The 20,081-nt window shown below is 34.6% G+C and overlaps 1 protein-coding gene across 1 annotated transcript; it reads left to right on the forward strand.

The window, feature by feature from the left end:
• The first annotated feature begins 19,343 nt into the window (after positions 1 to 19,343).
• On the forward strand, positions 19,344 to 19,859 carry LOC123322464. Its single transcript, XM_044910441.1, has 3 exons — positions 19,344 to 19,520; positions 19,598 to 19,780; positions 19,843 to 19,859. The coding sequence occupies exons 1-3, from the start codon at positions 19,382 to 19,384 to the stop codon at positions 19,857 to 19,859; spliced, it is 339 nt and encodes a 112-aa protein (XP_044766376.1). The 5' UTR covers positions 19,344 to 19,381.
• The last annotated feature ends 222 nt before the right edge of the window (positions 19,860 to 20,081 follow it).

Genomic DNA, 20,081 nt, shown 5'->3' on the forward strand with positions numbered 1-20,081 from the left:
TGTTTGAAAATTTTATCAAGGGGTTGTTTTTAATCTCTAAAATGTTATTGTCATTGAAAAAAGTAAGAGTTTTCTCTATATATAGATGTTTCTTCAGAATAACTAATCCTGCGTTTTTATCGGCTTTTGTTATTATTAGATCATTAATTGAAACCTTCTCACGTATGTTTTTTATACTTCCACGTAATTTTTTATTAATGTCAATTTGTTCTCGGTCACTCACCTTAACCCGTTTTTCTCTAAAACATTTTAAAGTATGAAGAACTCTGTCAGCTAAAGTGTCGAAGCTTGGATCCCTTCTAATTTGTAGCTCAATATCAATAGCCATCTCATGGATGTCGAATGATTTAGGTATTGGAGCAAATTTATGTCCAAGATTCAGTATCGTTTCTTCCTCCTCACTGAAGTAGACATCACTAAGGTTGGTGAATCTATCGTGAAATTGGTGTACTTCATTCGGTTGGATGATATCAGGTGGAGCGGTGTGAACTCTATTTGTCTGCTGTCGTGTGCGCTCTTTTTGGTTAATCAGGAACTTTAACTTCTGATTCCTCTTTCGGTCAGCATTCCAGTTAATGTAGAATGTATCTTCTACCAGACTATCAACTAATATGCTATATTCTATAGTATGTAGGTGTCTCAGGAGAAAGTGGTGGAGAAATTTCAACCTTAAATCGATATTGTTCGATAACTGATATTGTCGACGCAGTTCCTTTTTCAGTAGTGACATTCGTATTCGATGTTTCTTAGCTTCGTTGTGAACAGCTGGTAATCTGATATTTAGGAATCTTGGGATAACGTCATGTTGTTTGCATTCGTGTAGAAATTCTATATGTTGTCTGTTACGATGTCTCTTATTCAACGTGTACTTCAACTGTTTGAAGGCAAAGGATATCTCCGAACATTCAATTCTATTAATGAAATCCTCCATTAGTGTGAACGGTATTCAGAAGAGGTAAGGAAACACACTAATCCAATTTTTTATTTAATTCTCTTGGCGATCGATTTCGGCATCCATGCCATCATCAGGCCAGCTGAAATACACATATACATACAATCATACAGAACTTCCATGGACAAGTTGTTAGACACGACATAACAATTCACAAGCTAACAGGGAGAACATGAGTGACCTCGAACCTACCGTCAAAATATGAAGTATCGTTGCAATAATTGTCATACGGGTATTATAAAAAAGGGGTTTATCAAAATCCGTTGTTTAATGTCAGTTTATCTATAAGAAGTACCAGAACCATCAAATTTCCACTTCAAACTCCAATAGAAAAGCATGTGTATCGTCATATGAGGTTAAACGAATGGACCGGAAACATTAGGTGACAAATCGCTGTCAAAGTCATAACACCACAGAGTATGGTCATATCATTGGTATAGAATACGGTGTTATTTTTCTTATGTTGGAAATGTCTCTTATAAGTACTTGAATAAATGCCTCCCAGAAAATTCTGAGATGTCATTTAGAAGGTGAATATTATCCTTGTTTTTGAGGATCTCATGCTGTTCAAGGAGAACTAGTTTATTATAGTTGTTTTCTTTTCGTATCAGTGACAGATTTTCTATTGTGGTCCCATGTTTACATTCGATTAAATGGTTTCCAAAAGCTGATTTAGGCCTGTTTTTTATATGTTCATTGAACCTTACTTTGGCAGCACGAGTTGTCATGCCTATATAAAAGGCCGGACAATCGTTACAAGTTATCTTGTATATACCACTATGATATTCATTACTAAGTTTGGATTTGTTATTAGTTAAGATATTTTCTAGGGTTGGATGTCGTTTGTTGACAATTAAATAGTCATGTTTTCTCAGAATGGAATTCAGTCTATCATTAAACTCTTTAAAGAATGGTATGGAGATGTAATTTTGTTTGGTACAAATGTGGGGGTATATTTTCTTGAGGAGTATTTTCTTCCTTATAGAACTCAAAATATTCTCAACATAATATCTGGGAAAGTCATTAGATTCAGCGATTTTAAATATTGTCATCAATTCTCTGTCAAAATCATTTTTGGACAGTGGAACACTCAGAAGTCTGTGGAAAAGAAACATAAAAGCAGAGTTTTTTATAGGGGTTGAATGATATGATCTGTAAGGGATGATAACGTCTGTCTGGGTTGACTTACGGAAAATATTGTATGTGAAAGTGTTATGCTCCGTCAAAGTAACTTTCAGATCTAAAAAATTTAATGAATTATTTTGTGCTTTTTCTATGGTGAATTTAATCTTAAATTTTATATTTAATGTGTTGAAGAACGCTCTTAATTCTTCTTCAGTTCCGGCCCACACGCAAAAAACATCATCGACGTATCTCCTCCATAGTATTATATATTGAGCCAAAGGTAAAAGCATAATCAATTTTTCCACAAAGTTAAGATAAATCTCTGACATTGGGCCGCTAAATGGAGATCCCATTGGTAAACCGTCCTTCATTACATACACCTTATCATTAAAAATGAAAAAATTTTGTTCGGAAGCAAGTCTGGCTAGAGCCATGATATTTTCTATATCTATTGCGTCCAAATTAAGATCATTGTTGGCTTCAAGATAATCTTTCAGCTGTTTATACAGAATTGCAAGTGTATCCTCAACTGGGATATTATTATATAAATTAACTATATCGAATGAAATTAGAAGGTATCGTTTATGGGGGTCCAGCTTAAGAGAATTCAGATTTTTTATGAGTTCTTGTGAGTTTTTAATAGAGTATTGTGATCTCATCTTAAATATTCCATTAATCAACTTGTTTAGGAATTTGGATACTTTATGTGTGGGCGAGCCTATTGCCGAGGTGATGGGTCTGATACTTCTATCAGGCTTGTGTAGTTTTATTAAGCTATAAAGTTTAGGTGTTTGTGGATTTCTTTCTTTAATACTGAATATTGTCTCCCCAAATTTATGCAAGGTTGGGAGTGAAGTTTTTATGATGTTATTAACTTTGTTTGAAAATTTTATCAAGGGGTTGTTTTTAATCTCTAAAATGTTATTGTCATTGAAAAAAGTAAGAGTTTTCTCTATATATAGATGTTTCTTCAGAATAACTAATCCTGCGTTTTTATCGGCTTTTGTTATTATTAGATCATTAATTGAAACCTTCTCACGTATGTTTTTTATACTTCCACGTAATTTTTTATTAATGTCAATTTGTTCTCGGTCACTCACCTTAACCCGTTTTTCTCTAAAACATTTTAAAGTATGAAGAACTCTGTCAGCTAAAGTGTCGAAGCTTGGATCCCTTCTAATTTGTAGCTCAATATCAATAGCTATCTCATGGATGTCGAATGATTTAGGTATTGGAGCAAATTTATGTCCAAGATTCAGTATCGTTTCTTCCTCCTCACTGAAGTAGACATCACTAAGGTTGGTGAATCTATCGTGAAATTGGTGTACTTCATTCGGTTGGATGATATCAGGTGGAGCGGTGTGAACTCTATTTGTCTGCTGTCGTGTGCGCTCTTTTTGGTTAATCAGGAACTTTAACTTCTGATTCCTCTTTCGGTCAGCATTCCAGTTAATGTAGAATGTATCTTCTACCAGACTATCAACTAATATGCTATATTCTATAGTATGTAGGTGTCTCAGGAGAAAGTGGTGGAGAAATTTCAACCTTAAATCGATATTGTTCGATAACTGATATTGTCGACGCAGTTCCTTTTTCAGTAGTGACATTCGTATTCGATGTTTCTTAGCTTCGTTGTGAACAGCTGGTAATCTGATATTTAGGAATCTTGGGATAACGTCATGTTGTTTGCATTCGTGTAGACTGAATTCCATTCTGAGAAAACATGACTATTTAATTGTCAACAAACGACATCCAACCCTAGAAAATATCTTAACTAATAACAAATCCAAACTTAGTAATGAATATCATAGTGGTATATACAAGATAACTTGTAACGATTGTCCGGCCTTTTATATAGGCATGACAACTCGTGCTGCCAAAGTAAGGTTCAATGAACATATAAAAAACAGGCCTAAATCAGCTTTTGGAAACCATTTAATCGAATGTAAACATGGGACCACAATAGAAAATCTGTCACTGATACGAAAAGAAAACAACTATAATAAACTAGTTCTCCTTGAACAGCATGAGATCCTCAAAAACAAGGATAATATTCACCTTCTAAATGACATCTCAGAATTTTCTGGGAGGCATTTATTCAAGTACTTATAAGAGACATTTCCAACATAAGAAAAATAACACCGTATTCTATACCAATGATATGACCATACTCTGTGGTGTTATGACTTTGACAGCGATTTGTCACCTAATGTTTCCGGTCCATTCGTTTAACCTCATATGACGATACACATGCTTTTCTATTGGAGTTTGAAGTGGAAATTTGATGGTTCTGGTACTTCTTATAGATAAACTGACATTAAACAACGGATTTTGATAAACCCCTTTTTTATAATACCCGTATGACAATTATTGCAACGATACTTCATATTTTGACGGTAGGTTCGAGGTCACTCATGTTCTCCCTGTTAGCTTGTGAATTGTTATGTCGTGTCTAACAACTTGTCCATGGAAGTTCTGTATGATTGTATGTATATGTGTATTTCAGCTGGCCTGATGATGGCATGGATGCCGAAATCGATCGCCAAGAGAATTAAATAAAAAATTGGATTAGTGTGTTTCCTTACCTCTTCTGAATACCGTTCACACTAATGGAGGATTTCATTAATAGAATTGAATGTTCGGAGATATCCTTTGCCTTCAAACAGTTGAAGTACACGTTGAATAAGAGACATCGTAACAGACAACATATAGAATTTCTACACGAATGCAAACAACATGACGTTATCCCAAGATTCCTAAATATCAGATTACCAGCTGTTCACAACGAAGCTAAGAAACATCGAATACGAATGTCACTACTGAAAAAGGAACTGCGTCGACAATATCAGTTATCGAACAATATCGATTTAAGGTTGAAATTTCTCCACCACTTTCTCCTGAGACACCTACATACTATAGAATATAGCATATTAGTTGATAGTCTGGTAGAAGATACATTCTACATTAACTGGAATGCTGACCGAAAGAGGAATCAGAAGTTAAAGTTCCTGATTAACCAAAAAGAGCGCACACGACAGCAGACAAATAGAGTTCACACCGCTCCACCTGATATCATCCAACCGAATGAAGTACACCAATTTCACGATAGATTCACCAACCTTAGTGATGTCTACTTCAGTGAGGAGGAAGAAACGATACTGAATCTTGGACATAAATTTGCTCCAATACCTAAATCATTCGACATCCATGAGATGGCTATTGATATTGAGCTACAAATTAGAAGGGATCCAAGCTTCGACACTTTAGCTGACAGAGTTCTTCATACTTTAAAATGTTTTAGAGAAAAACGGGTTAAGGTGAGTGACCGAGAACAAATTGACATTAATAAAAAATTACGTGGAAGTATAAAAAACATACGTGAGAAGGTTTCAATTAATGATCTAATAATAACAAAAGCCGATAAAAACGCAGGATTAGTTATTCTGAAGAAACATCTATATATAGAGAAAACTCTTACTTTTTTCAATGACAATAACATTTTAGAGATTAAAAACAACCCCTTGATAAAATTTTCAAACAAAGTTAATAACATCATAAAAACTTCACTCCCAACCTTGCATAAATTTGGGGAGACAATATTCAGTATTAAAGAAAGAAATCCACAAACACCTAAACTTTATAGCTTAATAAAACTACACAAGCCTGATAGAAGTATCAGACCCATCACCTCGGCAATAGGCTCGCCCACACATAAAGTATCCAAATTCCTAAACAAGTTGATTAATGGAATATTTAAGATGAGATCACAATACTCTATTAAAAACTCACAAGAACTCATAAAAAATCTGAATTCTCTTAAGCTGGACCCCCATAAACGATACCTTCTAATTTCATTCGATATAGTTAATTTATATAATAATATCCCAGTTGAGGATACACTTGCAATTCTGTATAAACAGCTGAAAGATTATCTTGAAGCCAACAATGATCTTAATTTGGACGCAATAGATATAGAAAATATCATGGCTCTAGCCAGACTTGCTTCCGAACAAAATTTTTTCATTTTTAATGATAAGGTGTATGTAATGAAGGACGGTTTACCAATGGGATCTCCATTTAGCGGCCCAATGTCAGAGATTTATCTTAACTTTGTGGAAAAATTGATTATGCTTTTACCTTTGGCTCAATATATAATACTATGGAGGAGATACGTCGATGATGTTTTTTGCGTGTAGGCCGGAACTGAAGAAGAATTAAGAGCGTTCTTCAACACATTAAATATAAAATTTAAGATTAAATTCACCATAGAAAAAGCACAAAATAATTCATTAAATTTTTTAGATCTGAAAGTTACTTTGACGGAGCATAACACTTTCACATACAATATTTTCCGTAAGTCAACCCAGACAGACGTTATCATCCCTTACAGATCATATCATTCAACCCCTATAAAAAACTCTGCTTTTATGTTTCTTTTCCACAGACTTCTGAGTGTTCCACTGTCCAAAAATGATTTTGACAGAGAATTGATGACAATATTTAAAATCGCTGAATCTAATGACTTTCCCAGATATTATGTTGAGAATATTTTGAGTTCTATAAGGAAGAAAATACTCCTCAAGAAAATATACCCCCACATTTGTACCAAACAAAATTACATCTCCATACCATTCTTTAAAGAGTTTAATGATAGACTGAATTCCATTCTGAGAAAACATGACTATTTAATTGTCAACAAACGACATCCAACCCTAGAAAATATCTTAACTAATAACAAATCCAAACTTAGTAATGAATATCATAGTGGTATATACAAGATAACTTGTAACGATTGTCCGGCCTTTTATATAGGCATGACAACTCGTGCTGCCAAAGTAAGGTTCAATGAACATATAAAAAACAGGCCTAAATCAGCTTTTGGAAACCATTTAATCGAATGTAAACATGGGACCACAATAGAAAATCTGTCACTGATACGAAAAGAAAACAACTATAATAAACTAGTTCTCCTTGAACAGCATGAGATCCTCAAAAACAAGGATAATATTCACCTTCTAAATGACATCTCAGAATTTTCTGGGAGGCATTTATTCAAGTACTTATAAGAGACATTTCCAACATAAGAAAAATAACACCGTATTCTATACCAATGATATGACCATACTCTGTGGTGTTATGACTTTGACAGCGATTTGTCACCTAATGTTTCCGGTCCATTCGTTTAACCTCATATGACGATACACATGCTTTTCTATTGGAGTTTGAAGTGGAAATTTGATGGTTCTGGTACTTCTTATAGATAAACTGACATTAAACAACGGATTTTGATAAACCCCTTTTTTATAATACCCGTATGACAATTATTGCAACGATACTTCATATTTTGACGGTAGGTTCGAGGTCACTCATGTTCTCCCTGTTAGCTTGTGAATTGTTATGTCGTGTCTAACAACTTGTCCATGGAAGTTTCTGTATGATTGTATGTATATGTGTATTTCAGCTGGCCTGATGATGGCATAGATGCCGAAATCGATCGCCAAGAGAATTAAATAAAAAAATTGGATTAGTGTGTTTCCTTACCTCTTCTGAATACCGTTCACACTAATGGAGGATTTCATTAATAGAATTTTAAAAATATTTTTCCTTAAATTCCGACTTTGAAGTCGGAATTTCCGGATATTCCGGATAATTTATGAATAAATTTCCTTCTCATATGTACTCGTGAGGCTCAATGGACAAGTAATCCGTACACCCCGAAGTACACCCGGTGTGCTTTGTTTCTTACATGAAGAGGTCATTACAACGGTGAGAAAACCTCATATAAGCAGCTTTATGACGAATTGGTTCATTTCCAAATATGCTGAGATATTCACGAGAGGCTGCAGATTTCACAAAATAAACACGGGTTGTTCTTTAATAAATTGAACTTGATGTGTTTTATTGGAGAACATTGTCATTAGGTCCATTTTTTTGAATAATTATGAAATTATGGTCGTAGACAGGTAGAGGTAAGGTTGGGCACAACCTCTCCCCACCCCGGTACTGAAATAGTAACCATAAAATAAAATTGAGCTCCCAGGCCCCTCCTCAGTACATATATATGGAGAAATAATCTATGTCGTCGTAGAACAACACCCTGTGCATTTAGCATGTATCGGTTTCGAAGTAAATAAAATTCAGACTTCAAAGTCGGAATTTAAGGAAAAGTATTTTTAAGATATTATGTGGCCCTTCCACCCCTTCGTAGGAATGAGTTCCATATTATTAATAATTTTTGAGTAATTCAAGATATTCTTTGTTTTACGCAACTTGCATACTATGAAAACCAATGTGCACTTAGAAGCTCCCTTGGACACAGCTAGAAAGGGCTTCACGAAAGCAAGCGCAATTTTGTCATAAATCAGATACATATGTCAAGACGACTGCTTTTATTCGAAAGAGCCAAAAAGTGTTTTGATAACTACACAGGTGGCCATCTGAAGATATTCAAATTGGTCAATTTTCCTACCGATTCGTCAGATTTGAATATTGAAAGAAGAGAATTCGGTTTCCATAAAATGAAATTGTTTCATGGTCTTTCATACTTCTGTGAGAAGTCATCTTACAAGGCAGAAATGAATAATAATAATTATATTTCACTCGAAATACCAAGTACATATTATCTTTATATATAGGTTGAGTTAGATCGAAATGCTTATATTCTGATGGTTGATATTATACAGGGTGATTCACTGTGGAGGCGTATTAGATGAAGTAGTAGCATTATTAATGGCCTTCTTGAAGCCGAAAGCAAACAAAAAATTGACAGTTTCGTTTTCGAATTTTTTCATAAAATGTAATTATTTTCAATGAAATATTCTATATTTTATCATGTATTTCGGTTCGTTATAACATTCTCAACAACAAAGCTTTCTTCATAAAGTTGAAAATGAGCGACTTATGTGGAAATAAATTTCATTCACTAATACAAAAAATTTCTTTGTTTTGGCAAATAAAACCTCATAACTCTTCAATCACTCAATTTTGGTACTTATAAGAATTACAATATTTTGTTAATAACAGCAAAAATGCGACAGTAAAAAAAAAATTGCGCTGGCATTTTATCTCGTGAAACCCGTGTTCATCATGTCGTATTCTCGGTCGTATCACTCACTTGACATCACTGAGCTATTTGGTATTAATTTTGAAAACGATAATTTCAGTCTTAGTGCCATTCCACTAGCTGTATTTATTTTGGACAATCATGAGGTTTTATTCGCCAAAACAAAGAAATTTTTGGTACTAGTGAATGGAATAAATATTTTCACATAAGTCGCTCATTTTCAACCTTCTGAAGAAAGGTGATTTGAGCTTTGTTGTTGAGAATGTTATTACGACTTCAAATGCGCATGTTGAAGTACAGGGTGTTCCATAAAAAAAATCATTTTATGAAATATTTTGAAAACGCGACTGTCAATTTTTGTTCTGTTTTTGGCATCGAGGAAGCCATTAAAAATGCTACTAGTTTGGCCATTCGTATTCGTAGCATTAATAATAACGTAGTTGGCAATGGTGGCGACTTAATATGGAACACCCTGTATAATGAAAACATCAAACCCAAACAAATAAAACTCAATGCATTACTCAAATGCGAGGTTAGTAATTTGGCCGCTAGGGGGCATTTAGAATTTTGGATTCGGGAATAAGAAATAAGTGTTTGTTGTTATATGTAAAGGTATTGGGCTCTGCCATTTCTTGGTCTCCGAAGTCTATGTATACATTTCATATTCTTTAATGAGGGGGACATACAGTCAACGCATGAAGCTTTTGTAAAGATTTTCGGGATTCAAGCTGGACCTTCAAATTATCTATAATTTGTTTTGGAAGTCCTTCAATCGTCATTGATGCAACTGGATGAAACATCAAAAACACTTCCCAAATCTTTAAATTTTGCTCGTAATATTATAATCAGGTCGATTCTGTTTGGAAATAGTAAATATAGTAATATGGTAATAGAAAAGATATTGCTATCACAGCAAAGTTTGAAAAACTGGTATTCTAATCACTGATTTTGAGCAATATGATCTGTCAATTTCTAGAGGATCTTGTTATTTCAGTTTGCTATATCAGCAACATCATTTAATTACTTGCTATTTCATAACAAAGTTGAAAATGGCAGTGAATCTCTTGTTTTTACATTTCTTCCAAGCGTTAAAAATTTAGAAAATAGGCAAGTTATTATAAACATGCTTCGTGTTAGTAACTTTTTCGAAACCTTCACTTGGATTTTTCATTCATAGCGAAAATATGAGACTACTATTTCGATATATTAGGGACACCAGTAATTCATTTGAATTGCCTAATAAAAAGTTTCTGGAACTGTTTCGCTTGAATAAGGAGAGAAGATTTAAATAGATTGGTAGAGGAACCGACCAGTAAAAATACAATTCCTTTTTACCTACAAGTGGGTGAAAATCCATAGAGAATTTCTAGGAGATTGATTATCAAATCAATTCCATCTGATTTTTTGTTGTTTTCTTATTTTCAGACAAGATGCACAGTTCAACCAAAAACTCGCAATCCAAATACCGAATAAAACATTAAACCAAAGAGTATCAATTGATGATACTCTTTGATTAAACACAAGTAACAGAACCTATTCTTCTTTTCCATAGAACAATTATAGAATTACATGTTCTTTTCTATGGAATGAGAATCTTACCCTTCAAAACATTCGATTATTTTTCAACAATATTGCTATGTTCAAAACTCATAACCAATCTTGCGTAAAACGGTGAAACAGAAAATTCGTTCGCTCAGTCATATTGCTATATTTTATAATTATAACAATGTTGTAGATTTAGCAATGTTATAACAAGATGCGAACAGAATCGACCTGAATATCTATATATTATTATTATTATATGTTACTATTATGAGAAATATTTTTACAGTTATCAGTTTCTGGAATAATATAGAACGAATTCATTTGATTATTGAATAAAATTTCGATTATTAATACGTTCTCAAATTAAAAATTGGCATATTCCACATCAATCTTGAAAATATTTCATAATTTCGAACGGATCATTTCATTTTGCCATACTGAGGGGAGTTCGCCCAAAGTTTATGTGGCGTTGTTAGGTGGGTCGAGAAAAATGCAAACTCCTTTAAGACCAAATAATCTCTCACGAATTGATAGCCGTGTAACTCTTCTCCGAGAACGATACGATCGTTTAAAACATACGCCTATTTCTATTTCAGAATAGAAATGTTCGAAAATAGCCTAAGAAAATGGTAAATTTTAACGTCTTTCATCGTAATTCACAACCACTGACAGTTGTCGTGAAATGGATCATTCTATTTCGCTATCGGGGGGGAGGTCGCCCATCCAAAGTTCGTATGTCATCATATTATTATGAGAAATATTCTTATATTTATCAGTTTCCATTATAATATAGAACGAATTCCATTGATTATTGTTGAATAGAATTTCGATTATAAATACGTTCTCAAATATTAAATTGGCATATTCCACATCAATCTTGAAAATATTTCATAATTTGCAACGGATCATTTCATTTTGCCACTGAGGGAAGTTCGCCCAAAGTTCATGCGGCTTGTGAGTTGGGTCGAGAAAAATGCAAAGATCAAATAATCTCTCATGAATTGACAGCTGCGTGTAATATAAATCTTCTCCGACAACGATACGTTCAAAACATACGCTTCTTTCTATTTCCTAACAGAAATGTTCGAAAAAAGCGTAAGAAAATGGTGAATTTTGACGTCTTTCATCGTAATTTTCAGCCACTGACAGTTGTCGTGAAATGGATCATTCTATTTCGCTATCGAGGGGAGGTCGCCCAACGTTCGTAGGTCATATTATTATAAGAAACATTTTTTTAAATTAATCAGTTTTTGCTATAATATAGAACGAATTCAATTGATTATTGAATAGAATTTCGATTATTATAACGAAGCGCCGTAAGGTTTATACCTCGGAACCCAAGGAACATTTATTTATTTATTTATTTATTTATTTACTTCCACACCAACCCCTATAACTATGGTAATTACAAATGTAGAACAAAAAAACTTAATCTAGAAAAAACAAATCCCACAGGATTTTCGAACAGTCATTAAATATATCCACATCGTTTTTCGATAAAAACTCATTACATCCACCTGGTTTTAAAAACTGAAATGAATGAAAGAAATGAATTTTTGCGGCAAATTATTCTTTGCACTTTTTTTGACGAAGTTTACCGAAAAATAATTGTTGCTTCTTATTATTTATTTATTCATGAAGAATCTAAATTGCTGAATCAGTAGAATTGAAATAACCCTCAGAAGTATAGTTTGGGCGATTGAATTTGAGCAAATATTTGTTGAAAAGTTTTTTGTAAAATCAATAGTTTTCGAGTTATTTCCGATTGGAACCTAAGATTTTACACCTAAAACGGGTTTTCACGAATAACTGAAAAACTATGAGCTATATCGAGAAACTACCAAATTGTAGCTTATAAAAAAAACACGGTTTTCACGAATAGCTGAAAAACTATGAGCTATATCGAGAAACTACCAAATTGTAGCTTATAAAAAAACACAAACTAGCTGTTCACGAACTATCTGCATGCAATGTGAACCGAGATATGATTTATCTATATTGAGTATGAAACTACTGAATGTTGAACGTTCAGCATCAAATAGCAGAAAAACAAAGTAAAATTCAGGAAAAATTTATAGGACCTTTTTCGAAGTAGGTACTTGAGAAGAGATTCCAAATTAACTTCATCAAAAATGAATTGTAGAAATATTGACGGAGCTTTGACATTCAAAACTTCAACATCGTTATTTTTCAGCATAAATTTTTTTCAGAATTTCCCCACCATTACCACCAATATCAAAAATAGACGGCATCCCTTTCCATTTCCTAGCACTTGAGTACTGTCAAGTTTATTCAGAAGTTTGGACCATCTTGTACATCCGGTTTGGAAAAAAAAAGGAAATGAAGTGAGAAGAAATTTCCAGAGTTGAGCAAAAAATTTAATTATTTCTCAAATTACTCAGAAAATAAAGCATATACGAAAACATAGCAAGAATTCAAAAATGAAGTATTTTCAATTTCCTATAAAACGGTTTTCGTCTGTTCCATGTAGCATCAAAAATTACTGAGTTATGAAAGAACGTATGAAGTTTGCATGTTACAGTAAAAGTTCGCTCTTCCTATCCATTTGAAGATAATACTTTCGAAAGTGAAGGTCTTGAAGAATTTTTTCTTCGTGGAAGCTCATAGTTTCAGAAATTTTCTAAAAAATGGTCCAAACACTGATTGCATACCTCGAAAATGACCGAGTTGTAGATGTAGTTTTTCATGATTGTGATGAATCTTCTCCGAACTCTAAATTTTACCCACTTTTTCCAGTTTCTTCATTGCCATAAATATACCAGAAATTCAAAGGAACCAACTTTAAAAGTAAGTTGAACTCCCACAAATATAAATATATTTTATATATACCATTTTTTATTCTTCGTATTTTCTCGTATAAAAGGATTTCGAATAATGTATTCAAAAATAAAAAATATCTGTGATATTTCTGAAAATTTGGTACTATGGCTGAATGCAACTTTGTTTAAAAGATCCACAGACGTGTAGTCTCATAGATTAAGTAAAGAGTTGTTACTCATTGGATAAGGCTTGTTATTCTGAATCATAGGATCTAAGGCATAAAAGGCATTCAAGGTCAGTGCCCTGGTCGAATTCATCATGACGTAACTTTTTTTTTGACATGCGAAAATATTTCACGAGTATATTTCCTTTCATACCTAACACGAATATGAAAACAAAATCGAAAAATATCGAACCGTTTGTTTACTGCCGCCTTCCAAATATCTCGTAGGAACCTCTGACATAATCAAAAGAATAAAACTGATTGGGCTTCGAGGCCCAGAATTTTTAAATTGAACTGTTGAAATATTTCAGATGGTAATATGTATGAGTTTATAAAAAAACATTTTTTTTCAATGAAACTTTGTTGTGAGTCGAACTCTAAAATTACCCTCATCTATTGAATGTAAATGGAAACCCATCTAGGGATATTAAGGGTACGTTCATACCGAAGATACATGGATGAGCGCGGTGGAGGTCGCGGTCGCGGTCGAGGTTTACATCGATGCCTGTAGTCCGGGAGGCAGGTGCTTTTTTTTCAAGGAATTTCATCCCGGCTGAATTTAATACCGTAGGTTGTAGTCACATTGCAAATGACGAAACCGACCGTCAGCTTCAATACCATCGGTGGGTTCGGGCGTGGGAGGCGGCGGAACTTGGGAAAAAATGCAAAATTTCAAGTGATTTTATCCCGGCTGAAATTTTTTATATGTAATATTGATGTTAATTAGAAACAAAATAGTGAAGTCAGCCGATAGGCGGAGGGTGGAAAATACGTCAGTCGAGCGCGTGAACTGGGGAAAAAAATTTGAAAATCAAGTGATTTCATCCCGAATGAAAACAACTCCATATGATTTCTTACATATATGGAAATATAAAAATGACCGTCAGCTGCGTGTCTAGCGGGGGAAAGACCGTCAGTCAGATCATTGAAAATTCCGCGCGCCGTATAAATGCATGAGCGCGCTCATACATTTTTGCTCTGACTGACGGTCTTTCCCCCGCTAGACACGCAGCTGACGGTCATTTTTATATTTCCATATATGTAAGAAATCATATGGAGGTGTTTTCATTCGGGATGAAATCACTTGACTTTCAAATTTTTTTCCCAAGTTCACGCGCTCGACTGACGTATTTTCCACCCTCCGCCGATCGGCTGACTTCACTATTATGTTTCTGATTACCATCAATATTACATATAAAAAATTTCAGCCCTGATAAAATCACTTGAAATTTTGCATTTTTTCCCAAGTTCCGCCGTCTCCCACGCCCGCACCCACCACATTTATTTTCAAAGAAGCGCTCGTTGAATTTTTAATAGACGATTGGTTAAATGATCACATGGCATCGTGGATTGGGAATGAAACAGTTTTCGTAAACTATATGGAATGCCACAAATATGAAGTTGAACAAGGTAAAATTCAACGATCATCGGATCCTTTGTTAACGTGTCCAGGTCATGAAGAAGCAGAGATGGTTTTCCATGTCTGTCACTTGAAATCTGATGTTCATGTAACAATGCGATGTTCTGATACAGATATATTGATCATTATGTTGGGAAATATGAATTTCATCGAGAAGAACGTCCAAATCTCGATGCATGTTGGACCGGCAATATTCAGACATTCATTGATGTCACCAAATTGTTTGCATCATTGGGTCCAAATTTGTGCTCTGTATTGCCAGGATTTCATGCCTTCAGTGGATGCAATTTCAACTCAGCATTTTACCGTAAAGGAAAAAAAAACGTTTGAAATTCTCCGGAAGTTTCCAACGTACATCCAAGCAGTGAGTGACATTTCACAAATTCCCAATTGTAACCTCAATCAATTGTTCACATACTTAGAATGCTATGTTTGTAGAATATATGGATTTACAGAATTTGATGATATTAACACTGCTCATCTGTTAACATTCAATAGAGCATACGGCAGTTAAGATGATTGCAATCCACTTAGCTTGGAAAAAAATTGACGGATTGTTATTCCCGCCTTCTAAGGCTGAACTGAACCACATTTCTTTCGAACGGCATACATCGTCCACCTTTGGAGCCAAGCACATTTACCTGTACCTACCGATTTATTTGAATGTTGATTATGTTGATAACGAATTAATAAAAATATGAATGACCTATTGCATACGTGCAATAAGATCTATACTATCATTTGGACATAGAGAATCGTCTCGTGGTCACTTCAGAAAAAACAACATTCTGACAGTTTATGGTCTCTACATATATAGACTACTTCCATTTCTCCACAAGCACCAGTATTACTTTGAGGACTGTAAGAATGGTAATAACACAAGAAGAACTGAACCCTACTTTTATCCCATACACTCCTCAACTTTAAGGGAGAAAAATGTCCATTATGCAACGATGAAATTATTTAATGGCTTACCAAGGAATTTGCAAGGCATCGATCAGTTTGACCTTTTTCGGAGAAGGATCCACAGCTACAGCTACAGCTACATACTTCAGTGTGAACCTTATAACTTGGAAGAATTTAGAGAATTTTTTTTAAAAGAAAAATTGCTCCTGATATATATTTTTTTGTTGTTTCTTTGAAATGTTTCTATTTAATTTTGACATATCTGTGATATGTGAATTAATTGTAGAAATGAAATAAATATACTATAATTAAGTATGTTATATGATGTGGCTGCTTTACCTACATGTATCATGGGTGAATCGTAACAAACCAGTTTGATATTGATCGAAATCATAGTTTCAATAAATATAAATGTTAAAATATCCGTAGGCTAATTAACTAATGAAAAAAGAGACATCAGTCAGACCATTGAAAATTCCGCGCGCCGTATAAATGCATGAACGCGCTTGTACATTTTTGCTCTGACTGACGGTCTTTCCCCCGCTAGACATGAAGCTGACGGTCATTTTTATATTTCCATATATGTAAGAAATCATATGGAGTTACATGAACATCAGATTTCAAGTGACAGAAATGGAAAACCATATATGTGTCTGCTTCTTCGTGACCTGGACACGTTAACAAATGGATCCGATGATCGTTGAATTTTATGTTGTTCAACTTCATATTTGTGGCATTCCATATAGTTTACGAAAACTGTTTCATTCCCAATCCACGATGCCATGTGATGATTTAACCAATCGTCTATTAAAAATTCAACGAGCGCTTCTTTGAAAATAAATGTGGTGGGTGCAGGCGTGGGAGACGGCGGAACTTGGGAAAAAATGCAAAATTTCAAGTGATTTTATCAGGGCTGAAATTTTCTATATGTAATATTGATATTAATCAGAAACATAATAGTGAAGTCAGCCGATCGGCGGAGGGTGTAAAATACGTCAGTCGAGCACGTGAACTTGGGAAAAAAATTTGAAAGTCAAGTGATTTCATCCCGAATGAAAACACCTCCATATGATTTCTTACATATATGGAAATATAAAAATGACCGTCAGCTGCGTGTCTAGCGGGGAAAAGACCGTCAGTCAGAGCAAAAATGTATGAGCGCGCTTATGCATTTATACGGCGAGCGGAATTTTCAATGATCTGACTGACGGTCTTTCCCCCGCTAGACACGCAGCTGACGGTCATTTTTATATTTCCATATATGTAAGAAATCATATGGAGTTGTTTTCATTCGGGATGAAATCACTTGATTTTCAAATTTTTTTCCCCAGATCACGCGCTCGACTGACGTATTTTCCACCCTCCGCCTATCGGCTGACTTCACTATTTTGTTTCTAATTAACATCAATATTACATATAAAAAATTTCAGCCGGGATAAAATCACTTGAAATTTTGCATTTTTTCCCAAGTTCCGCCGCCTCCCACGCGCGCACCCACCGCTACTTGACCAGCTGACGGGCAGTTTCGTCATTTGCAATGTGACTACAACCTACAGTATTAAATTCAGCCGGGATGAAATTCCTTGAAAAAAAAGGCCCTGCCTCCCGGACTACTGGCAGTACATGTCGAAGATGCTTTCCTTTCAGTCAAAGCTCATAAACGAACTGAAAAATAAATACGTTACCCTGGTGAATGTCACGTGATTTGAAGAGCGCCAATAAGCGTGCAAGGTACCTCGCGGCAACTGCCCGATCGCCATATAAAATCAAACTATTTTTTTCTGCGATCGACATCGCTGTAAACCGCGATGATAAGCGGCGAGGGTGAACGGGTGAAACCTCCTTGGTATGTACGGTCTCATTAAAATATGAAGGTTTGTTTTGAAATCGATGTAAAGATCGCGACCGCGACCTCTACCGCGCTCATCCAGGCATCTTCGGTATGAACGTACCCTAACTTTCGTTACTGAGCAACGGTGATTCACAGAAAAAAATAGTTTCAAGTAACTTACAAAATAACATTCAAATGCAGTGAAAAATTCTGTGAATCATCGTTACTTAGTAACGAAAGTTGATATCTTTGGAGCACTTTCAAATTTACATTCAATAGGTAAGGGTAGTACCTCAAATTCGAGAGTTCGACTCCCAACAAAGTTTAATCGAAAATTTTTTTTTTTTATAAATTCATATTTTCATCTGGAATATTTTGACAGCTCAGTGTAAAAATTCTGGGCCTCAAAGCCCAACGAGTTTTTTTAACTATAATAGAGGTTCCTACGAGATATTTGGAAGGCTGCAGTAAAGGAACTGTTGGATATTTTTATATTCTGTTTTCATATTCATGTAAGGTATAAAAGAAAGTGAAATATTACAACCATTTCGGGTGAAATTTTTTTGTCGCGGTAAACATGTAAGAAAAAAAGTTGTGTTCGATTTATTGAAAAGTTTTTCACAGAAATTCTTAGAAAATCGAGTTCATTCAGAAATTGAAATTCAATTTGGCAACCGAGAAAAAAATTCACGAACATTGCAGGTTTTCCGCCCTTTTGTAAATTTGTTTTTGGAGTTCTTCACCTTTTCTGAATTGAGCATCCAAAAATACTGAGATATGACCAGAAACCGTTACTTTAAAGTTTATAGATTACTGACCACACTCATCAGAATATTACTCAAAAATGACATTGAACATCCTGTATCTCGCTTATGCGTCGAAAACGGAAAATAAGGCAAAAGTGATTCTTCCGGTGTCATCTACCGACCATATATGTTTGTCCAGTTTATGATGATGATGAAACACCCAGGATGCACGCTTTGGAGCGTGCAGGTGTCCAGTTCGCAAGACGTGCATATTGACAAACGTCGTAAAATGGGATTTTTATTGCACTTGCATTAGCCTAGCGAAATATTAGACGTAGGTGAAAAATCCATTGGAAACATAGGGATTAATGTTGAATTCGAATGAGCTGAGAGTCTAGTGGAACAGTGGAAGAATCGAAACCTCTTTGCGAGTCGATAACAAACAGAGGACTTGCCTGTTGGAATGAATATATATATATATATATTCTTTTGAATGTCAGCAATACATTTTTTTAGTTATTAAACGTATTGTATAAGATATATACAAAGGTTGACGAAGTCACGCAGGAACGTTGGAATTAGCGGACAGTCATAAAACGCCAAATGTTTGAATTCTGATAGAAACATGAAAAAAAAAAAAGGGAAGAGCCATCTAAACCTACCAATAGGAATTTTTTTCATCTGTTTATGAAACGGAATGTACACGTATATAAAAGGAGAAATTCGCAAAACTTTTTCATTTCTCGTTCGAATATTCAAGTGTGATATACGAAATAAAACTTGGTGAAGATGTATTTTCTTGTGAAATTTGACGACGGTGTTCAATACATTTGTGATGAAAAGAAAATATCGAATAGGGATGGAGAGAAGTGTAATGTGAAATACCGAAATGGTGCTCGATATCCCGCCAAAATTTTAGCTTCAAATGGTAAGTAGTGTTGATTTGTTTATCGATATTATACTAGTTTTGAATGATTGAAATCTATTTTGAATAATTCATCACAGATGATCTCAATTGCCTTGAGCACTTGATGAATAAAGAGGACACTTCTGAGAATGAAGTGGAAAATTTGTCCCGTGAAGAGGAAACAATTTCGAGCCTTTTACCACTGACGGAGTTCAACTCTGATGATAATCCTGCTTATTCCAACGCAAACAATGGTCGAAAAAATCCGATTGTTCTTATAAGTGATGAATACATACTACTTGACATTTCATCTACAAATGCAGAAAATGTATCTGAAGGTGAGCCTTTCATATTTCATGATGTTTGCAAAATACGATTTTTTTTTATTGGTTTTTTCTCTGTTACAGTAAAACCATCTCATTGGTACCCCAATGAAAATACTTCTGGACAATGCAAATCATCATCAAGCAGTAATGAATCGGAGAATGCTGGTGCATTACCTACACAGGACAGCTCAAGCGGTGAGTAAGATTTCAAACAAATTATTCAATACTTATGATCCTTATCAATTTGGAATACTTG

The sequence above is a fragment of the Coccinella septempunctata genome (assembly GCF_907165205.1).
Source record: "Coccinella septempunctata chromosome 1 unlocalized genomic scaffold, icCocSept1.1 SUPER_1_unloc_1, whole genome shotgun sequence".
NCBI classification, from domain to species: Eukaryota; Metazoa; Arthropoda; class Insecta; order Coleoptera; family Coccinellidae; genus Coccinella; species Coccinella septempunctata.

Excerpts from the sequence above, each read along its gene's own strand:
- LOC123322464 (XM_044910441.1), top strand. The coding sequence starts at position 19,382 with ATGTATTTTCTTGTGAAATTTGACGACGGTGTTCAATACATTTGTGAT. Across the intron at positions 19,521-19,597 it reads CAAAATTTTAGCTTCAAATG|ATGATCTCAATTGCCTTGAG; the intron begins GTAAGTAGTGTT and ends AATTCATCACAG.